At 24.1% G+C, this 25,028-nt stretch overlaps 1 protein-coding gene across 6 annotated transcripts in view; it reads left to right on the top strand.

Moving 5' to 3' along the window:
- Positions 1-25,028, top strand: part of LOC145286266 (uncharacterized) — a 281,380-nt gene that overhangs the window by 136,341 nt on the left and 120,011 nt on the right. For all 6 annotated transcript variants that reach the window (XM_080135098.1, XM_080135099.1, XM_080135100.1 and 3 more), the window contains exon 2: positions 2,271-2,302. In XM_080135098.1, coding sequence (XP_079991224.1) covers positions 2,271-2,302 — 32 coding nt within the window. The remainder of the gene's footprint in view (positions 1-2,270; positions 2,303-25,028) is intronic.

The raw sequence follows: 25,028 nt of genomic DNA, 5'->3' as shown, positions 1-25,028 counted from the left end.
TCCATGGTTTTGTATTCCATAGATGGGAAGGTTTTGGAAAGAAATTTCATGAAAATTACATTTAGTGTTAGGTAGATAAAGAGAAATTCTTTATAGTGACTGTAAATAGACTTTTTTTTATGTGAATGTTTTACAGGGGGAACTAAGTAGATATATATATATATATATATATAAGTAAAAATAGAAGCAGAGATAGGAATCAGTTTGCAATTATTAAATGTTTTGGGTTTGTTTAAAATTTTTATTTTTTCAGCTGACTCTCCATCTCTGGAGTTGTAGGTGAGAGGGGTCAGTCAAAAGTAGATTTTTTTCATCAAATTCCTCACCTCTGGAAACCGTTCACAAATAAATCTACATCTTGGAATAAATGTAACATTATTACATTCGAACACAATTCCATCTATTAAACACCTGTGCGTAAGTTGAGAACCACCTTTAGCTAAAATATTTGGACCGAGATTTCCAGATTTACCTTTGCCCCTTTTATACAATAATAGGTTATTTTAATGGCCGACAAGTTACTGTTAAAGAAATAATTTCTGCTTGCTTATATCGAATAGCAGCTGCAGTCCGTTTTGTGTCTGTTTCGTCTGATGACATTTGAAATTGATGGAAAACTGGAAACAAATGAACTTTGTTGAAAATCTGTTTACTCTCCCTCACCTTCATGCACATAGCTATGTGCTTTTTAATTTTTCATGTAGTTTAAAATTGTGAAGTTTATTTTTATATAAAAAACATAAATGTAACATAAAATCCTACTTGTGTCGACTATGATACTTACTATTTCCAGGATATTAAATGTATCGTTATGAATGGGGATGTTGGCATATCATAGCACGTACAATTAATGCCTTGCAGGAGATTATGCTCAAAGACGAATATGTGTGCATATGTTTATCAAATGGATGATAGAATCTAGTGGAAGAAATGAGGATTACTCACAATTGACTGGACATAGACATTTTATTTACGAGGAGGTAATACATAGAATGATACAAATTGCATCTATCAGTTATCATTTGAATTTGTGTGTCACAACTATCTCGGACAGAAGTAATATATCTCCATGTTCATTTACCTAGAAATGTATTTCACCAATCCTTAAATTAAATTGTTCAATTACAAAGAAAATAGTGGGTTGGTCAGATTAACTGTCTTTACAGTTAGCTTGAAATGGAGAAAGGAGAAGTTTAAAGATCATAGCAAAGAAACAAAATGGTTGCCTGATTGTAAGTTTTATGCAAAAACGGAAACAGAGTGAAGTTGAAATACAAATCCATAACTATGGTAATAATAATTATCATATTACAATATAATTATTAAAGTGTTGTGAAAATATTAAAAAAATATATTTTCAAAAATATTTATTTTATTAAATAAAATGTCTCTAATTATTCCTCAAAATTTAAGACATTAATTAAAGTCTCAAAATATTTTTTAAAAAGTACCAATTTGAAAGATGAATTTGGGATGCTAAAATCTACACAATCAAAAGATGGTCTGAAATCCACGTCTCCTTTTGCTTTCTGCATGATCATTATATTTAAGAGGATAATTTTTCATTTTAATTTTCATTTCGAGAATGAAAAAGAATAATTGTATTCTTAAAAATTAATTATAATTTCATATTAATTTAAATTTTATTTATATTCTAATTTTATTCATATTAATTCTAGTTTAAAGTAATTCAAATTTGTAATTTTTTAAATTTTATCAAAACAATAATTATGGTTTCACATTTCGTTTCAGTTTCACTCAGATTCTGTGTTTACATAAAATTCGGAATCATGTATTTTGTTTCTTTGACACGATCTCTAAACTTTACTGAAAAAATACCAGGGGCAAATTCACTTACAGAAATTTCCTATTGAAATAAAATAAATAAAAACAAGACTACTTTTAGTGATTTGAAAAAAAAAAAAAAAAAAAAAACCCTAACAGATTTATTGTATGCATTTGTATGTATTTAAAAAAAAAAAAAATTATGAAAAAATTAGGATGTATGGATAAAATTTAACCGTCTTCTTTTAGGTTTTTATACTTTCCTGATACAGGACACACGTCATCTGCATCTCTACACTTTAATTCAGAAATATATTGCTAGGAAAGAATCTACAAAAACTTGCATCATGTTTACCCTATGTATTTTTCTATTTATATCATTATTTTTCATTGTGTTGATTTATATTAAATTGTTTGTATTGTTAAACGTTCTTGTTTCAAAATTTCCCAACTTATTGGTGTCTTTTTTTTTTTTTTTTTTTTAGGCAAGCAGAAGCTTTAAAGGCAACTGTGGCTGGTGAGTATTTCAAATTTATATGATCATGTCGTTGGTTTAACGAATTTCTGAAGACAGAAAGATACTGTTGACTTTCCTTTCTTTCTCTTAGAGTCGGGTGAAATTTCCATGGACAGAACTTCATTGCAAAGGTTTCCTGGTTTGTGGAACACCTTACCGTGGGGCTACTTCTCTACAAATTACAACATAGACATTTTCAAATCCAATGTAAACAAATATTTGGCATAAACCATCCCATAAGTGATCAAACAGTCCATACTATTGCTTGCTTGGTTATCGTCAAGCAAACTCCTCCGATACTTGCTGTAAGGCTGTTTGACTAAAATCAAACTTCATAAAAATATGTATCCAATACAGAATATTCACGAAATAGTTTAAATTTCAATAAGAAAACTTTTTGAGAATACTCTGTATTGGATAAGTTTTTTATGACGTTTGATTTTAGGCAAATAGGCTCGCAGCAAGCGTTGGAGAACTTCGGTTGACGATAATCATTTGTCAATAATCTTTCAGCTGCCAATCACTCCATCGCATTAACCCTTATCCTTTAGTGGCTTTTGACATAATAAGTGGTTATCCAAGAGTAAAAATTAAAAAAACAAAGTGGCAAAATAAAAATATTTTCTTCAAGACAACATTTGATATTCATTTTGGTACAAATACAGGTTGACCTAAAAGTCACAAAAAGCTGCTCATGAAAACTGACACTTAAAATCCACTATTCATTGATAGTTTATTGGTTTTATCTCTTTGACAAATCATGCCTTATAATCTAGCGAGAGGAATATCTATTCCAAGATGGGTAAGATTAATCACTCAAACAGAAAGTTTTTTATATGTCTCTTTATGAAGATTAAAATCAACATATAATGATATTAAATCTTATACCTAGAATCCTTATTCTAATTTTGATCAAAATCCATCAAGAGTACCTACTTTTTCTTTTTTCTCTTTTTTTTCTTTCCGGTTTCTGCTTTCCATTTTGATAGATATTTAGATATGGTTAAGCAAATCAGAAAATCATTCTTAGAATGAGGAAAAAGAAAGACTCTCACTTTCACATTATCTGAGAGGAAGATAATTATTAATTAGATGGAACCATATCTTCCTTGTCACCTTCGTCTTGTCTGCGAAACAAACTGGAAGTCGAAAAGAGAAGATAACCTTGACTATAACCAAATCCATAAATTGTTTTCATTTTCACAAAAATTGGAGGTATTTGAATTTTCACTACTTTGGCCACTTTGCCTAAAACTAAATATGACGCACAATTCTAAAACTAAGTATAATTTCTGGAAAAATTTTTACTAATGAATAAAGTTTTTATAAGCAAAATTGATGGATTTTTGATACAGAAAAGATTAATAAAATATAATGGTTAATATGTTTAACATCGTTTCAATTGTTTGCTCTATTGGAAACTAAAGGAGTATTTTGTGTCTGTGCATTGTTAGTATGTAGATAGTCTGCATGAAAATACAGTTCAAAATCTTATTGAAAAATCAGATTTTTTTAAACTTTATCTTTACGATTAAAATTAGAAGATAACTGTTTTGTAACAATTTACAATCCAGATTAAAAACATCTACTTAAAAAAAGGAACCCGAGTTGTCTCTCACTAAGATTATTACAACTGTGCTAATGTGAACAATCTGTTCATTTAGAAAGACTTATAACTTCAAAAACAATTGCCGTTTAATTGTTAGCTTTTTAAGGGGTCATGCATTTAAATTCAGGCAAGTCCAGACTCTCAATCAACTAAGTGTATTTATTAAAAAAATATAATAATAAAAATTTATAAAATGTTTTAGCTCGAAAAACATCTTCATTTTATGATAATAAAAATGTTTATAAAATCCTCAAACATGTGTACATTTTTTAATCTTTATTATTTTACGGACAAAAGTACACAAATCCTCCTCCCTCTTAGAATCTAGATTTTTGAGAATCAACAAAAAATTCTTTTGTTTAATAAAGATTTAGTATTGCTTTCGAAGTGCAATTTTTGCAAAATTTTTTGGTAATTCTAAGTTTTCCTGGGGGTCATTAATGCTTGTTTCATGTAAATAACTATGAATCTTAATATTTGGTGTATTTTTAGCAGATATTAATTGAGAAAATGGTGATTGGGTGAGTGGGGGGGGGGCATTTTATCTCTCTCTGAAGACAAATCAGAAATATGGCTTGATCATTTTTCTGGAGTTTACCTTGCACAAAACTTTGTGAAAATCTAACAAACCAAAGTTGTTGTTTTTTTAAATCAGAAGACTAATCGAATTACAGAATTAGGTGAAAAAGAAATAAGTCCTTTTCGATTAACATCAAAAATAAAACAGTCAATATTTAGTGATTTTAGTTTATGCTAAAAACTGACACATTGGATGTATTATAATGATATGTATCATAATTGATCAAGACTGAAATCCAAACAAAATATGGTATAACTTCAAATTTTTGTATTTAAATAAATATTTGGTTTTCAAAAAAAAAAAAAAAAAAAAGAACTGAAATAAAATATCCAAAGTGTAGGTTTGAATGAATTGAACACTTTCTAGCAAGGAAAGAAAAAAATCATATCTTGACTAATAATTAGTTTGTTCTAAAAATTCAAAGTACATGTTTTAGTGGTTAGTTGTACCAAATGAACAAATGTCTATTTATTCACCTTGATAGTGAATAATAGTAAAGATTTAATCTATTTTCCATTTAATGTGATAACACTTAAAAAAAAACTGTAAAGTCTAACATGACTTCATTCATAAAACAAAACAATGTCAATTTATCTTTCAACTGGATCAAGTAATTTAATTGAAGTTATTGTAAACCTGTAAAGAGCTTTTGCTTCAAACATTTTAAAACACAGTCAAATTATGTTGCGTTTTTATTTGCCTCCATTCAGAACACTGTTTATTTAGGTGGTTTAAATGGAATTATTATGTTTAAATATTTACACTATATTATCTTTTTCTTTCTTTTAATATATAAAGAAAAGTTGTTTCTGACATCAGACCTAAATAGCATTTCATCTACCTAATCGATATTTGATTTTGTCTACCTAGTGAATACAAAAATTTTAAAATCCATGTTATCTATGTGATGAAAAAATTTCAATCTATTTCATTGATTGCTTACTGTATTCAGCTATATCATTTAGTAAGACCACATTCACACTAAACAAAGCTATTTTTCTATGTATGTTAGTCTATGTTCATTAGTCAGTCATATCAATGCATTTGTTGCAAATAAGGAAAAGCAAACATTTTACAGAAAGAGTAAGAGTGTCACTAGTTAAATAAAGTTATTATTAAAACAAAAAAAGCAAGATGTTTGCGTTTCTCTCAAAAGTTACTTCATATGTTTAGAATTAAATCGCCTAATTACTGTCTATTTTTCTTTGTAATTTAAAAAATAAGGGTCTGAATAGAAATACTTTGAATCTATGTGGTACTAAGCATGGGCAGATGTGCCAAGGAGTTTACTTGTAGATGATTCAGCACGAAATGTGGTGTGGGTGTGTTGTGGCCTGCATATGTTCCAATGGTTGCTCTATCAATCATTCTGTGCTGATGCTGTGTTTAAAAGAGGAACATTGATATTGATGCAGCTTAGTCGGGAATTTGAATGAGTAGTGGATTAGCAAATCCTTCTCTGCTCGGTTCAAGAAAATCTCATGGGTAAGCATTTTCATTGTGCCGTATCCAACACATTGTGAACAAACAAGCTGGAGTAAATGTTTTACATATAAAAATGATAGACATTTTTGTCTTTAAAAATGATGCTTTATTATATTTTAACTAACACCGTGTCCATTTCCTAAATACATTTACAGCTTTAGTATTTGTTTCACGCTTGATACTGACTTGCCGCCTCAGAAATATCTCTCATGCAACAAAACGCCCCTCTTTGTGTGACTTGATCCAGCCAACAATTGATTAATGCTTGACCCTTGAAAAATACATATATTAAAAAGCGACCCTTATTAAGCATTGTTTTTCTTTGAATATTCAAATCCCGGTTATTTCTATATGTGCAAGTATGCCCCACTCTCTCAAGATGTCATTTTAAAGTATTTCAAACAACTCATACTGTCAGCCACTGTTTTACACCAATCATTACCCGTTAAAATTCAAGCTTATCCTTGTATATTTCTGCTGAGCTTAAAATATTTCCATTGGCAGCTCCAGTAACTCTCGCTTCTCCTTTTTTATCCTTCAGTCCTCATTTCCAATGAGTGATTTTTCTGAGAAAGGGTGAAGAAAAAGCTGCTTTCCAGGTCGGTAGTACTTTGTAAACAGTAGCCTGAGATGTCGGAAAATTTCTGTTTCTATGTCTATCCTTGTGGTCATGTCACTAGTAAGGGTGCTGGAGGTAAACGTTTCATCTGGGCTGATGTTACCCCCTGATAGTCAGGGACCCGAACCTTGAATTAACCACTAAGGAGGCTGTCCTATCAGCAGGTGCAAAGTACTGGGGTTGCTGTATTGCCATTAGTTTCTGGTAGGACCTCTCGATGCCATACTAGTGGGTAATTGTTACAGCTTTACCTTATGTGATACAAAAAAAAAAAAAATTTCTTGTCTTTTTCTCTCTTACTTTCCCTCTCTGTCCTGCTCCAACCAAGTCTACCGACCTGCTCCACAAATCCCAAAACATCAACATGACAAATCACCAAAAAGAAAACACAAATAAACCTAGAACTCCATCCAACGTAGACTCCTACTACCAGGTCTCCTTTTCCAACATCAGGGGTCTATGTTCCAACCTTCCAGAGGTTGAAACACAATTACAGGAGACGAAACTGGACATATTCTTTCTAAGTGAAACTGGCATAGGGCCAACCACTTCCTTAGACAAATTCATAATTAAAGGATACTCTAACTTAACATCTAAATCTGACCCCCAAGATCACCATAGGCATGGAATATGTGCCTACATCAAAGATGGCTTTCCATGTGGTAGGGATATCTCCAGAGAAGACCCTAATTTACCTTATATGTGCTTCCGGATTGCACTAGCTTACACCACTGCATTTATATTTGCCCTCTATCGCCTCACACAACAGTGGGGTTACTATCTTTAAGAGTATATCTGAGAAAATTGACCACATCCTGTCTGCTCATCCTTCGGCTAACATTCACATTTGCGGTGACTTCAATGTCCATAATGTGGAATGGCTGACCCACTCAAATAAAATCGATGACGAAGGGAGGTTCTGTCATGATTTTGCCACTGTCTATGATCTCACTCATATTGTTCACGAACCCACCCGTGTGCCCGATACTACCGGTCAGTATGCAAGCCTTCTAGACCTTTTCCTCACAAGTTCCGCTGAGCTATGTTCATGTTCCATTCTATCTCCTCTGGAATCCTCCGACTACTCTGTTGTAGCAGTTAAGATAAAAATGAAATGTAATAAGTCTTCAGACGTACCTCTCCACCGTACTGTATATCGATACTCTATGGCTGACTGGAATAGCTTCCGTACATTCATATCTGATCTATCTCTGCATTCCATGTTTAAAAAGGATGTGTCCTCTATAGTATCAGACCTGACCGAATGGTTAATTGTAGGCATAGACCGATTCATACCATCCCAAAAATTCCAACAAAAACCTAACAGCCAGCCATGGTTCTCCCCTGAACGTGCTGTTGCCATCGCGCACAGAAATCACTTTTTCCATAGCTACCAACCTAATAGATTTACTGAGACTAAAGCTGCTTTCAGGACTGCCATCAACCACTGTAAAAGAGTAATAAAACATGCAAGAGAGCTATATGCTCAGTCCGTTAAATCCAAAATAGCTGAGCAGCAGCTTGGTTCCCACCAGTTCTGGCAAATAGCGAATAGGATCTTGAACAGAAGTGTGCGTTCTATCCCAACTATCATCAATGGACCTGAGGTCATCTCGTCAGCATCAGACAAGGCCAAACTATTTGCCAAGAACTTTGGAGCTAATTCTACCCTATGCGACAAAGGCCATCAACTCCCCATATTTCCTCCTATAACAGACAACACGCTGTGCAACATAAAAATATGTGCGTGAGGTCGCCAAGCTAATCAAGAACCTTGATTCCAGTAAAGCAACTGGCCCTGACGGCATTCCAGTTATAGTGCTGAAAAAGCTCCAACCAGAACTTGCCCCCATACTTACGAAACTGTTTAAGCGTTGCCTTAAGAAGTGCTTTCCAACACCCTGGAAAACCTCATCAGTATGCCCTGTATTTAAGAATTCAGGTGAAAAGTCATCTCCCTCTCAGTACAGACCAATAAGTCTTCTGCGTGTCATAAGTTGTTGGAATCCATATTAAATAGAGAAGTAGTCAACCACCTCAACAGAAACAACCTTTTTAGTGACATACAATATGGTTTCCGCTCTGCAAGATCTACAGCAGATGTGCTTACGGTTATATCTCATAGGATTAGTGAATCTCTTGACAAAGGCTTCCTTTCCAGGGCAATTGCTCCTGACATATCAAAGGCCTTCGATAAGGTATGGCATAAAGGCCTACTTCACAAGATTTCCAGCTACGGTATCACTGGAAATGTTTTCTCAATCATTAAATCATTTCTCTCTGATAGGTTCATAAGAGTAGTGGTTGATGGGCAGAAATCAGAGGCCCACAGTATTAATGCTGGAGTCCCTCAGAGGACCATCCTGGGCCCAACTCTCTTCCTGATCTAAATCAATGATCTCCCAAAACACATACTTAAATCATTCGTTGACATCTATGCTGATGACACAACCATCTATGGCAACACATCAAAGGCCGTAAATGATGATGTTCTCTCTGATTCTCTCTCCTCTGATCTTGAGCGCATAGTACAGTGGGGAAAGAGGTGGCTGGTTACCTTTAATGCATCTAAGACCAAGCTCCTATCTCTACATCATAAACGCTCTGATCCCCATCTGGCATCAATTGAAATGGATGGCTCTCGTCTAAGGGAGGCTCCATGTTTTGACAAGCTTCTGGGTTTGACCTTTACTCCTGATCTGAAATGAAACCCATACATCAGGTCTGTTGCCAAGGACGCTGGGAAAATGGTGGGATCCTTCTATGGCTCTAGAAGATATCTCACTAATGATGCAATTCTATATCTATATAAAAGCCAAGTACGTCCAAGGATGGAGTACTGCTGCCACATCTGGGTAGGAGCTGCTAAAAACAGTCTATCCTGCCTTGACAGTGTAAAAAATAGACTTGTGGCTTAATGGGGATGCCCTTTTCTCTTCTCTGCAACCTCTCTCCCACAGAAGAGACGTTGCAAGCCTGTCTTTGTTTTATCGTTATTTCCATGGCAGGTGCTCGTCTGAGCTCCAATCTCTCGTCCCCCCTCACCAATCTTTCACGAGAAACACCCATCTGGCTGAAACTACAGTCAATAATTTTCCCCACTCTTTATCTGTGCCTAAATCAAAACGTAGATTCCATGAGCAGAGCTTCTTTCTCAGAAGTGCATGACTGTGGAACTCTCTTCCGTTTGCCTGTTTCCCACCTGACTACAACTTGGATGTCTTCAAATCCAACATAAACAAATTCCTGACAAACCGCCTCCTTAAGTAAGACACTCTATCAAATCCCCAATACTAATGATTACTACAATACTATCTCATTGATTACCGTACATGCAATGACCCTTATCCCTGAGTGGCCTCTGGACATCTGGTATGAATGCAGGCCCCACAATATTATTGTATGACTTTTGTTCAAGCTGAAATATATTTATTGAAGTACTATGATTAATATACTTCTAGAATATTTCCAGTTACAAAGGTCTATCTTCAAAGCTTAAAAATGATGACCTCAGAAAAAGGTGAAATTTGGAGAGTATAGGGAGATGTGTGTAGAACAGGAAACTTTGTTGGTTTGGACATCTTGAAAGAATTAATGAAAGTGCTTAGGTTAGTAGCTGTAGTTGAGGTAGCAGGAAAATACCAAGAAAAACATGGGAGGAAATGATAAGAATGGAGTTGAGAAAAAAATATATATATATGGCTAAAGATAGGTTAGTTTTGAAGTCAATTTCTAAAAAGCTGTTCAACACTTCAGCATGTAAAATCGATATTAAACCAAATATAATGATTGTAATGAAATACTTTGTAAATAAACTAAGGAAATTATAAGTTTCATGATTATCTTTTTTTTTTTCCTGTAAGTGATGATTTTGATAAAATTAACTTCAAGTAAATTTGAATAGTTTGTTTTCTAAAGTTTGCTTCTTTTCCTGATATAAACTATAACTATTGTATTCATTCTGTTTGAAGTATACATCGTTTCTTATGTCTGCATTAAAAAAATCTTTTATCTGTGGTATAATTCTATTATTAACAATATTGTTATTTTTAATAATCTTTGGTATGCAAACGACAAAATATTGAAAACAAAACTAAAAGAATTTATTCAAATACTTATAAACTCTAGTTATTTTGAAAGTTTTAAGTAAAATTTTAGGATCATTTTTTTAATGTTTCATAAGTATTAAAAGTATATGAAACACATTTTCAAATATGCTAAAATATTCTATTGGAATTCATTTATTTTTGTTTTTTAAAAACACCATCTTCTGAAGCCTTTTTGAAGAAAGAAATCGTTACAATAAACCAATTTTGTTTTGGCTTTGTTTATTTTTCTTCCGTGTCAACAGAATTCTTTTGAAGTTTCTTCATATTCAAAAGATTATAATCCTCTCCAAATCCAATATTATTTTTACTCTTTTCCCCCATTTTTTCTTTTCTTTCCTCTTTCCTTTCTTTTTCATTTCTTGTCTTCCTTTTCTTTTCTCTTTTTCTTTTCTTTGTCTTTCCTTTCTCTTTTCTTTTTTTATTGGACTCATCTGATATATTTCACAATAATGATATTTGTATATCATCTTATATTTTCTCCAGTAACAATATAAAATTTATCGAATTATATAAAATATATCTAGAAATATAAATTGCTGCGTTCTACCATAAAGATGGTTTACTATTATAATTATCTAATTTTTTATAATCTATATAAATAAAACAGTAGATGTATGTATGTATGTATGTTTTTTTTTTTTTTTTTTTTTCAAACTCATTGAATTGTACCCATCATCTTCATCCTGATCATTGAGGATATATGACTTTTGGAACGCTCCTTCATGTGTATTTTATGTGTATGTGTACGTGTGTATATTCATATGTGAGTACATGCTTATATGTGTGCCTCTACGTGTGTATGTTTGCATGTGTGTGTACATGCATATGTATGTTTACGCGCATTCTGTGTGCATGCATGTATGTGTGCATGCATGTGTTTATTTCCATGTGTATGTGGGGTGGAGAGGGCTTCTGTAAGCCGTGGTGAAGGCAACCCCTCTAGAAGAAGCAAATCTCTGATTTAAAAAAACAAAGCGGGAGACCAGTACCCGCATTAAGCTAGTCTGCAGTTTAACTTGTTGCTGACTATCTTGCTCTTGCTTGTTGCTGGATGTCAACATTTTGAACCGAGAGAGAGATTTAGCTGTCGTACAAAGCTAAATCTCTGTAACATCATCTTTGTATAGATACTCCCTCAGGCATTTGTCTATAAAAAATAGTCTTATAGCAATGAAAAAGTTGTGACGCGTGTAGGCTTGAAATGCTGGAAGCATGTAATAATTGATCTGTCATCATTATATGTATCCGTGTGTGTATGTACGTATATGTGTATATATGTATATGTGTATATATATATATGTGTATATGTATGTATATATGTATATGTTTGTATGTATATATATATATATATATATATATATATGTTTGTGTCTAAATGCATAGATATATATGTATATGTAGTTAAATGTATGTGTATATATATGTGTTTGTATTTGAATATGTGTGTGTACATATGCGTATGTATTTGTGTATGTATATGTATTATGTATTGTTTATGAATGTATATATGTATATGTGTGTGTATGTTTATGGATATATATGTGTGTGTGTGTATGCTTGTATGTATGTATATATATATGTATGTATAGCAATGACCGTCTTCAGTGTCATGTCTGCTTGAGTATGTGAATTCGCCAGTACCACTAAAAAAAAAGTTATATTAGGGCTCATGGACTTTAAGTGTCTGAGGGAGTGACACTCGTCTGACAAGACGTTGCAATCATGTATGCATGCATGTATCTGAAAATATTTAGCAAATAAACTCTTAAACTACTGGTCACATAACACTTAAATTAACAGGAAATAGTAAACCAAGGATGGTTTATAAAGAGTAAAATCTTTGTTTGGATGGATGAATAATGCATACATATTTAACTTCTTTTTTTTTTTTTTCTTTTTTTTTTTTTTTACAAGGTGATCACCACTTATCAAAGCCCGGAAGCCACTCGGGATAAAGATTATTGCATGTACAGTACGTTAGTATTGGAGATTTGATAAAGTGTCTTACTTAAGGGGGTGGTTCATCAGGAATTTGTTTATGTTGGACTTGAAGACATCCAGGTTGTAGTCAGGCGGGAAACAGGCAAACGGAACAGTTCCACAGGCGTGCACTTCTAAGAAAGAAGCTTTGTTCATGGAATCTATGTTTTGGTTTTGGCACAGATAAAGAGTGGGGAAAATTTTTGACAGTGGTTTCAGCTAGACGGGTGTTTTTTGTGAAAGATTGGCGAGAGGTGACCAGAGATTGGAACTCAGGCGAGCACTTTTCTTCCTATAAATGTACAAAGTTTTCTCTTGTTTCGTTAATATTTTTCCAGTTAGGTTATTTTTTTAAGTGATGGGCAATTTATTTATTTGAGATGTTGTTTTTCAACTTGATGCGCAAAATGTTGTATAAAAACGATCTCATTTTAAAGAAAAAAGATCACTAGTTAATAATAAATAGATTATAATTAAGGTTTTAGGTTATCCTTCACAAAAAAATTCAAGTTAACAATTAATAAATTAAATTAAATTTGTGCCTATTATTATATTGTGTTTTCCATGTTCCATATCTGAGGACCTTTTTTTTTTTTTTTTTTTTTTTTAGTCATTATTAAAAGAAAATTTAGTTTTGTCTTTACTATGCTATGAAGATTCAATGTGTTAGCTGTTAAAATCATAAACAATTAAAATTTTGCTCCATGTCATTTTTATACTTTTTTTTAAAACTTGCTAACATAGTTCTATTACTTTTGCGCATGCTCAAATTCATTCATAGATTGTGGTTTAATTTTAAATCTTATCTATCTGTTGAGAGCTCAAATGGTAGGGAACATGTCTCGAGTGCTAAATGTTTTGGCCTCGATTCTAGCTAATAGCATCCAATTCATTCCTTTAAAAAAATTTTTTTAAATCAATACTATATAGTAGGTACAACATGATATTCTATAGAGAATTGTCTCTGTAATAATAGATACTAAATTTGCATGAATTAAAATATATTTAAGCGTATTTTATGACCATCTTGTTCTTAGTTGCAAATAAAAATCTCTGATATTTATATTCGTATTTATTGTCTTAGTGATAAATGAATTGACCATTATGTTTCTGAATTTTTGAGTTGAGAATAGAATACGTGGAGATATTAGGTTGGTGCAAAAATAATGTTGTTTTATGACGTTCAACTTCAAGTCAAAAAACAACATTATTTTTGCACCAACATAATACTAAAACGTCAGGTATGGCTGACCCTATATAGAGGGAAAAGGGAAACCATCCACCTTAATAGGACAAAGTAAAAAAAAAATATAGACACCAAAGAACAGTGTAGAATAAAACAACTGAAAGAAGCAATACATATGCTGGACGATGGTCATCTATTAAACAGACCTAATATAGAATTTAATACAATATGGAAACAATAATAAACAATAGATAAGGTCAGGATTAACAAATATATAGTAATAAATAGAGATCTATAAGGATAAGTAGCAAGATTGTACATCTGTAAATCTGAATAAGTTTAAAGCTCTCAAAATTCTTTCTAAGATTATCTGCAATGACCTGTGACATAAGAGATAAAGTACTTGGTAAAATTCAGTTCTAATTGACACTCTTCTGAAGATTTAAAGTTCAATCCTCAGTGTGGGTGGTACTAACAAAATAAGGGCATTTTTTTACAATAGCCAACAAAACAAAAAAGGTATGAAAAAAAAATATACAACAAATAAATGATACCAAAGACAAGATAAGTTACTCTTCTACCTACCTGGATAACTTTTTGTGTTTTAACTTATTTTAAAGCGTTTATTTACTTTGAAACAAAAGTAGCGTCAAGTTTGTTGTGTTAGAACGGAAAAAAAGGGTGATCTCGTTACATCCATAATGACCCTCGATAATTGCTCGAAAATGTGAAATTAAACAATATTGGTAGAACATTACATTTTCACATTTGGTGACATTTTTGGATAAGTTTCTACTAGTATTTTAATTTTCTATTTTTGAACGATTATCTAAGGCCTCTCTCTCTTTCTCTCTCTTTCTCTCTCTCTCTCTCTCTCTCTCTCTCTCTCTCTCTCTATATATATATATATATATATATATATATATATATATATATATAGAATCAAATTCTTTTTTTATTTTTAACCTTATTGCATCATTTAAAATTGGACCTAAGAATGAACCAAATAGGGATGCAGATAATGATAGAAATGAGAATAGAACAAAAATGAGTATTAAAAATAAGAAGGGAACTATGTAAAAATAAAGAAGAGTCTGAATTATGGTCAATAGTAGATAAGGCTAGAAAGTATAAACCGAGTAAATCAAAAAGGTGTAATCTGTGCTTACTTGAAGCATACCACATAGTGAATTCTAAAGAGGAAATCTTAAAGAACAGATTAGATGCTATACAAAGCTGTCTTCATAGAAATAAATTCCTGTTATCACGCCTATAACCTGACTGAAATAAATTTAGAAAGGAAAATTTACAGAATATATTGAGGGTGAAATGTAAGTGTGTAAAGAGAATTCTTAAATTTCATACAAAGATTTTTAAAATGGTGCAATAAATAAATAAATTAGATTTTCAACTTGACATAGAGGAAATAAAATAATTATAACCTAAATAGAAGAAATAGAAGTAGTTTTGGTTTTAATAATCATTATAGATAATAAAATTACACTCGAGTGATTTCAACAGCATAAGAATGAAAAAAATTTTTTAATTAAATAACTGCAAAAAGTATTGAAACAAACAGGCTAATATGAAGTAAAATAAATTTCATCAAAATATAAAGTTAAAAATGAATTAAATCAAAATATAAAGTTAAAAATAAATTAAATCAAAATATAAAGTTAAAAATGAATTAAATCAAAATATAAAGTTAAAAATGAATTTAATCAAAATATAAAGTTAAAAATGAATTTCATCAAAATATAAAGTTAAAAATGAATTTCATCAAAATATAAAGTTAAAAATAAATTTAATCAAAATATAAAGTTAAAAATAAATTTCATCAAAATATAAAGTTAAAAATGAATTAAATCAAAATATAAAGTTAAAAATAAATTTAATCAAAATATAAAGTTAAAAATAAATTTAATCAAAATATAAAGTTAAAAATGAATTAAATCAAAATATAAAGTTAAAAATAAATTTAATCAAAATATAAAGTTAAAAATGAATTTAATCAAAATATAAAGTTAAAAATAAATTTAATCAAAATATAAAGTTAAAAATAAATTAAATCAAAATATAAAGTTAAAAATGAATTAAATCAAAATATAAAGTTAAAAATGAATTTAATCAAAATATAAAGTTAAAAATGAATTAAATCAAAATATAAAGTTAAAAATGAATTAAATCAAAATATAAAGTTAAAAATGAATTTAATCAAAATATAAAGTTAAAAATGAATTTCATCAAAATATAAAGTTAAAAATGAATTAAATCAAAATATAAAGTTAAAAATAAATTTAATCAAAATATAAAGTTAAAAATGAATTAAATCAAAATATAAAGTTAAAAATAAATTTAATCAAAATATAAAGTTAAAAATAAATTTAATCAAAATATAAAGTTAAAAATGAATTAAATCAAAATATAAAGTTAAAAATAAATTTAATCAAAATATAAAGTTAAAAATGAATTTAATCAAAATATAAAGTTAAAAATAAATTTAATCAAAATATAAAGTTAAAAATAAATTAAATCAAAATATAAAGTTAAAAATGAATTTAATCAAAATATAAAGTTAAAAATGAATTAAATCAAAATATAAAGTTAAAAATGAATTAAATCAAAATATAAAGTTAAAAATGAATTTAATCAAAATATAAAGTTAAAAATGAATTTCATCAAAATATAAAGTTAAAAATGAATTTCATCAAAATATAAAGTTAAAAATGAATTTCATCAAAATATAAAGTTAAAAATGAATTTAATCAAAATATAAAGTTAAAAATAAATTTCATCAAAATATAAAGTTAAAAATGAATTAAATCAAAATATAAAGTTAAAAATGAATGAAATCAAAATATAAAGTTAAAAATGAATTTAATCAAAATATAAAGTTAAAAATAAATTTCATCAAAATATAAAGTTAAAAATGAATTAAATCAAAATATAAAGTTAAAAATAAATTTCATCAAAATATAAAGTTAAAAATGAATTTCATCAAAATATAAAGTTAAAAATAAATTTCATCAAAATATAAAGTTAAAAATGAATTAAATCAAAATATAAAGTTAAAAATAAATTTCATCAAAATATAAAGTTAAAAATGAATTAAATCAAAATATAAAGTTAAAAATGAATTAAATCAAAATATAAAGTTAAAAATGAATTAAATCAAAATATAAAGTTAAAAATAAATTTAATCAAAATATAAAGTTAAAAATAAATTAAATCAAAATATAAAGTTAAAAATAAATTTAATCAAAATATAAAGTTAAAAATGAATTTAATCAAAATATAAAGTTAAAAATGAATTAAATCAAAATATAAAGTTAAAAATAAATTTCATCAAAATATAAAGTTAAAAATGAATTAAATCAAAATATAAAGTTAAAAATGAATTAAATCAAAATATAAAGTTAAAAATGAATTTAATCAAAATATAAAGTTAAAAATAAATTTAATCAAAATATAAAGTTAAAAATAAATTTAATCAAAATATAAAGTTAAAAATAATTTTCATCAAAATATAAAGTTAAAAATGAATTAAATCAAAATATAAAGTTAAAAATAAATTTAATCAAAATATAAAGTTAAAAATGAATTAAATCAAAATATAAAGTTCAAAATGAATTTAATCAAAATATAAAGTTAAAAATGAATTAAATCAAAATATAAAGTTAAAAATAAATTTCATCAAAATATAAAGTTAAAAATGAATTAAATCAAAATATAAAGTTAAAAATAAATTTCATCAAAATATAAAGTTAAAAATGAATTTCATCAAAATATAAAGTTAAAAATGAATTAAATCAAAATATAAAGTTAAAAATAAATTTCATCAAAATATAAAGTTAAAAATGAATTAAATCAAAATATAAAGTTAAAAATGAATTAAATCAAAATATAAAGTTAAAAATGAATTAAATCAAAATATAAAGTTAAAAATGAATTAAATCAAAATATAAAGTTAAAAATAAATTTCATCAAAATATAAAGTTAAAAATGAATTTAATCAAAATATAAAGTTAAAAATGAATTAAATCAAAATATAAAGTGAAAAATGAATTAAATCAAAATATAAAGTTAAAAATAAATTTAATCAAAATATAAAGTTAAAAATAAATTTAATCAAAATATAAAGTTAAAAATGAATTTAATCAAAATATAAAGTTAAAAATAAATTTCATCAAAATATAAAGTTAAAAATGAATAAAATCAAAATATAAAGTTAAAAATGAATTAAATCAAAATATAAAGTTAAAAATGAATTTAATCAAAATATAAAGTTAAAAATGAATTTAATCAAAATATAAAGTTAAAAATGAATTAAATCAGAATATAAAGTTAAAAATGAATTAAATCAAAATATAAAGTTAAAAATGAATTTAATCAAAATATAAAGTTAAAAATGAATTTAATCAAAATATAAAGTTAAAAATGAATTAAATCAAAATATAAAGTTAAAAATAAATTTAATCAAAATATAAAGTTAAAAATGAATTAAATCAAAATATAAAGTTAAAAATGAATTTAATCAAAATATAAAGTTAAAAATGAATTAAATCAAAATATAAAGTTAAAAATGAATTAAATCAAAATATAAAGTTAAAAATAAATTTAATCAAAATATAAAGTTAAAAATAAATTTCATCAAAATATAAAGTTAAAAATGAATTAAATCAAAATATAAAGTTAAAAATGAATTTCATCAAAATATAAAGTTAAAAATGAATTAAATCAAAATATAAAGTTAAAAATGAATTAAATCAAAATATAAAGTTAAAAATGAATTAAATCAAAATATAAAGTTAAAAATGAATTAAATCAAAATATAAAGTTAAAAATCAATTTCATCAAAATATAAAGTTAAAAATGAATTAAATCAAAATATAAAGTTAAAAATGAATTAAATCTAAATATAAAGTTAAAAATGAATTTAATCAAAATATAAAGTTAAAAATAAATTTCATCAAAATATAAAGTTAAAAATGAATTAAATCAAAATATAAAGTTAAAAATAAATTTAATCAAAATATAAAGTTAAAAATAAATTTAATCAAAATATAAAATTACAAGTGAATTAAATCAAAATATAAAGTTAAAAATGAATTTAATCAAAATATAAAGTTAAAAATGAATTAAATCAAAATATAAAGTTAAAAATAAATTTAATCAAAATATAAAGTTAAAAATAAATTAAATCAAAATATAAAGTTAAAAATGAATTAAATCAAAATATAAAGTTAAAAATAAATTTCATCAAAATATAAAGTTAAAAATGAATTAAATCAAAATATAAAGTTAAAAATGAATTTAATCAAAATATAAAGTTAAAAATGAATTAAATCAAAATATAAAGTTAAAAATGAATTTAATCAAAATATAAAGTTAAAAATGAATTAAATCAAAATATAAAGTTAAAAATGAATTAAATCAAAATATAAAGTTAAAAATGAATTTAATCAAAATATAAAGTTAAAAATAAATTTAATCAAAATATAAAGTTAAAAATGAATTAAATCAAAATATAAAGTTAAAAATAATTTTCATCAAAATATAAAGTTAAAAATGAATTAAATCAAAATATAAAGTTAAAAATAAATTTAATCAAAATATAAAGTTAAAAATGAATTAAATCAAAATATAAAGTTAAAAATGAATTTAATCAAAATATAAAGTTAAAAATAAATTTAATCAAAATATAAAGTTAAAAATAAATTTAATCAAAATATAAAGTTAAAAATGAATTAAATCAAAATATAAAGTTAAAAATAAATTTCATCAAAATATAAAGTTAAAAATGAATTAAATCAAAATATAAAGTTAAAAATGAATTTAATCAAAATATAAAGTTAAAAATGAATTAAATCAAAATATAAAGTTAAAAATGAATTTAATCAAAATATAAAGTTAAAAATGAATTAAATCAAAATATAAAGTTAAAAATGAATTAAATCAAAATATAAAGTTAAAAATGAATTTAATCAAAATATAAAGTTAAAAATAAATTTAATCAAAATATAAAGTTAAAAATGAATTAAATCAAAATATAAAGTTAAAAATAATTTTCATCAAAATATAAAGTTAAAAATGAATTAAATCAAAATATAAAGTTAAAAATAAATTTAATCAAAATATAAAGTTAAAAATGAATTAAATCAAAATATAAAGTTCAAAATGAATTTAATCAAAATATAAAGTTAAAAATGAATTAAATCAAAATATAAAGTTAAAAATAAATTTCATCAAAATATAAAGTTAAAAATGAATTAAATCAAAATATAAAGTTAAAAATAAATTTCATCAAAATATAAAGTTAAAAATGAATTTCATCAAAATATAAAGTTAAAAATGAATTAAATCAAAATATAAAGTTAAAAATAAATTTCATCAAAATATAAAGTTAAAAATGAATTAAATCAAAATATAAAGTTAAAAATGAATTAAATCAAAATATAAAGTTAAAAATGAATTAAATCAAAATATAAAGTTAAAAATGAATTAAATCAAAATATAAAGTTAAAAATAAATTTCATCAAAATATAAAGTTAAAAATGAATTTAATCAAAATATAAAGTTAAAAATGAATTAAATCAAAATATAAAGTGAAAAATGAATTAAATCAAAATATAAAGTTAAAAATAAATTTAATCAAAATATAAAGTTAAAAATAAATTTAATCAAAATATAAAGTTAAAAATGAATTTAATCAAAATATAAAGTTAAAAATAAATTTCATCAAAATATAAAGTTAAAAATGAATAAAATCAAAATATAAAGTTAAAAATGAATTAAATCAAAATATAAAGTTAAAAATGAATTTAATCAAAATATAAAGTTAAAAATGAATTTAATCAAAATATAAAGTTAAAAATAAATTTAATCAGAATATAAAGTTAAAAATGAATTAAATCAAAATATAAAGTTAAAAATGAATTTAATCAAAATATAAAGTTAAAAATGAATTTCATCAAAATATAAAGTTAAAAATGAATTAAATCAAAATATAAAGTTAAAAATGAATTAAATCAAAATATAAAGTTAAAAATGAATTAAATCAAAATATAAAGTTAAAAATGAATTAAATCAAAATATAAAGTTAAAAATGAATTAAATCAAAATATAAAGTTAAAAATGAATTTAATCAAAATATAAAGTTAAAAATAAATTTCATCAAAATATAAAGTTAAAAATGAATTAAATCAAAATATAAAGTTAAAAATAAATTTAATCAAAATATAAAGTTAAAAATAAATTTAATCAAAATATAAAATTACAAGTGAATTAAATCAAAATATAAAGTTAAAAATGAATTTAATCAAAATATAAAGTTAAAAATGAATTAAATCAAAATATAAAGTTAAAAATGAATTTAATCAAAATATAAAGTTCAAAATGAATTTAATCAAAATATAAAGTTAAAAATGAATTTAATCAAAATATAAAGTTCAAAATGAATTTAATCAAAATATAAAGTTAAAAATGAATGTAATCAAAATATAAAGTTAAAAATAAATTTCATCAAAATATAAAGTTAAACATGAATTAAATCAAAATATAAAGTTAAAAATAAATTTCATCAAAATATAAAGTTAAAAATGAATTAAATCAAAATATAAAGTTAAAAATAAATTTCATCAAAATATAAAGTTAAAAATGAATTAAATCAAAATATAAAGTTAAAAATGAATTAAATCAAAATATAAAGTTAAAAATAAATTTAATCAAAATATAAAGTTAAAAATGAATTAAATCAAAATATAAAGTTAAAAATAAATTTAATCAAAATATAAAGTTAAAAATGAATTAAATCAAAATATAAAGTTAAAAATGAATTAAATCAAAATATAAAGTTAAAAATGAATTAAATCAAAATATAAAGTTAAAAATGAATTAAATCAAAATATAAAGTTAAAAATGAATTAAATCAAAATATAAAGTTAAAAATGAATTAAATCAAAATATAAAGTTAAAAATGAATTAAATCAAAATATAAAGTTAAAAATAAATTTCATCAAAATATAAAGTTTAAAATGAATTTAATCAAAATATAAAGTTAAAAATAAATTTCATCAAAATATAAAGTTAAAAATGAATTAAATCAAAATATAAAGTTAAAAATGAATTAAATCAAAATATAAAGTTAAAAATAAATTTAATCAAAATATAAAGTTAAAAATGAATTAAATCAAAATATAAAGTTAAAAATGAATTAAATCAAAATATAAAGTTAAAAATAAATTTAATCAAAATATAAAGTTAAAAATGAATTAAATCAAAATATAAAGTTAAAAATAAATTTCATCAAAATATAAAGTTAAAAATGAATTAAATCAAAATATAAAGTTAAAAATGAATTTAATCAAAATATAAAGTTAAAAATAAATTTCATCAAAATATAATGTTAAAAATGAATTAAATCAAAATATAAAGTTAAAAATGAATTAAATCAAAATATAAAGTTAAAAATGAATTAAATCAAAATATAAAGTTAAAAATGAATTAAATCAAAATATAAAGTTAAAAATAAATTTCATCAAAATATAAAGTTAAAAATGAATTAAATCAAAATATAAAGTTAAAAATAAATTTCATCAAAATATAAAGTTAAAAATGAATTAAATCAAAATATAAAGTTAAAAATGAATTAAATCAAAATATAAAGTTAAAAATGAATTTAATCAAAATATAAAGTTAAAAATGAATTTAATCAAAATATAAAGTTAAAAATGAATTAAATCAAAATATAAAGTTAAAAATAAATTTAATCCAAATATAAAGTTAAAAATAAATTAAATCAAAATATAAAGTTAAAAATGAATTAAATCAAAATATAAAGTTAAAAATAAATTTAATCAAAATATAAAGTTAAAAATGAATTAAATCAAAATATAAAGTTAAAAATAAATTTCATCAAAATATAAAGTTAAAAATGAATTAAATCAAAATATAAAGTTAAAAATAAATTTCATCAAAATATAAAGTTAAAAATGAATTAAATCAAAATATAAAGTTAAAAATAAATTTCATCAAAATATAAAGTTAAAAATAAATTTCATCAAAATATAAAGTTAAAAATGAATTAAATCAAAATATAAAGTTAAAAATAAATTAAATCAAAATATAAAGTTAAAAATGAATTAAATCAAAATATAAAGTTAAAAATGAATTAAATCAAAATATAAAGTTAAAAATGAATTAAATCAAAATATAAAGTAAAAAATAAATTTAATCAAAATATAAAGTTAAAAATGAATTAAATCAAAATATAAAGTTAAAAATGAATTAAATCAAAATATAAAGTTAAAAATGAATTAAATCAAAATATAAAGTTAAAAATGAATTAAATCAAAATATAAAGTTAAAAATAAATTTAATCAAAATATAAAGTTAAAAATGAATTAAATCAAAATATAAAGTTAAAAATGAATTAAATCAAAATATAAAGTTAAAAATGAATTTAATCAAAATATAAAGTTAAAAATAAATTTCATCAAAATATAAAGTTAAAAATAAATTTCATCAAAATATAAAGTTAAAAATAAATTTCATCAAAATATAAAGTTAAAAATAAATTTCATCAAAATATAAAGTTAAAAATAAATTTCATCAAAATATAAAGTTAAAAATAAATTTCATCAAAATATAAAGTTAAAAATAAATTTCATCAAAATATAAAGTTAAAAATAAATTTCATCAAAATATAAAGTTAAAAATAAATTTCATCAAAATATAAAGTTAAAAATAAATTTCATCAAAATATAAAGTTAAAAATGAATTAAATCAAAATATAAAGTTAAAAATAAATTTAATCAAAATATAAAGTTAAAAATAAATTTAATGAAAATATAAAGTTAAAAATAAATTTAATGAAAATATAAAGTTAAAAATAAATTTAATCAAAATATAAAGTTAAAAATAAATTTAATCAAAATATAAAGTTAAAAATAAATTTAATCAAAATATAAAGTTAAAAATAAATTTAATCAAAATATAAAGTTAAAAATAAATTTAATCAAAATATAAAGTTAAAAATAAATTTAATCAAAATATAAAGTTAAAAATAAATTTAATCAAAATATAAAGTTAAAAATAAATGAGAAATTAAACTGAGATTGGCTTAAAGAAGTTAATGTTGAAATTATAAGTTTAAAATTAAATGAGGGTAATTAATAAATACTAAGGTCAAAATATTAAAATATGAATGCCTAAAAAAACTTAGAGAAACTGGCAAATTGATTTAAAATTAATAAACATGGTTATCTCGCTTACAGCATGACGATTTTAAGAATGGTTTTGAAGAGGAAAATAAAATAAATTAAAATAGAATACTTATATATGGATAAAATTTAAAAAGATAAATTTAAAATTTAAATTACTGACGTAACAAATATAGGATGAAAATAAATTTTAATTGATAATTTTTTAAATTAACCTTTTAATTGCAATTCTTTAAGAAATAAAATATTAAGAAAAATCAATTATAAAATCGTAGATGTAAACAAAACTGATACGAAACTATCATAGAATAAAAAAGATATAGTTATAAATTAGAATTTGAGGGTGTAGTTTAATATTTAGAAAATAAAACAATTAAATAATTTGGAGAAGAAAAATAATTACTTAAAAAAAAAAAACACACAGAGGTTTAATGTAATATTAAGATAGGTAATTGATGAAAATATAATTTCAAAAGTAGAAAAAAAAAATGGCGCGATTTATAAATTCCATAACTAACGGAAAATAAACAAAAAAAAAACATTTAGGTGGAGGTAGGTTAAATGCTTCCTCTCTGAAATAGAAATTGGAAGTATATTCATATATGTATCATAAATAGTGTATTTTGCCATCTGAAGAGTGGCTATTTTGGAATAGTTTTGAATGACATAATGTTTGAAATTGTCTGAGTGGTCATGAAACAATTGTAACAAATATGAAAATACACAATATGATGCTCTCATTTTTTTATTTTATTGTCTTGATTTTGTGAAAATATTATTTGCATACTCAATTATAAAAAACTGATAATCATGAAGCTTAATAATTGAGTCAATTTTTTACTTTAATCTTTATTGGCATATGAAAATTACAGAATTTTAATATATTTTAATATATTAAAATATTTGGCTAAAAAATATTAATAAGGTAGTATATATAT

This window comes from Euprymna scolopes, chromosome 10 (assembly GCF_053919585.1).
Source record: "Euprymna scolopes isolate OS-2025 chromosome 10, ASM5391958v1, whole genome shotgun sequence".
Taxonomy (NCBI): domain Eukaryota; kingdom Metazoa; phylum Mollusca; class Cephalopoda; order Sepiida; family Sepiolidae; genus Euprymna; species Euprymna scolopes.
The sequence above is the reverse complement of the archived record's forward strand: the minus strand, read 5'-3'. Positions and strand labels throughout refer to the sequence as shown.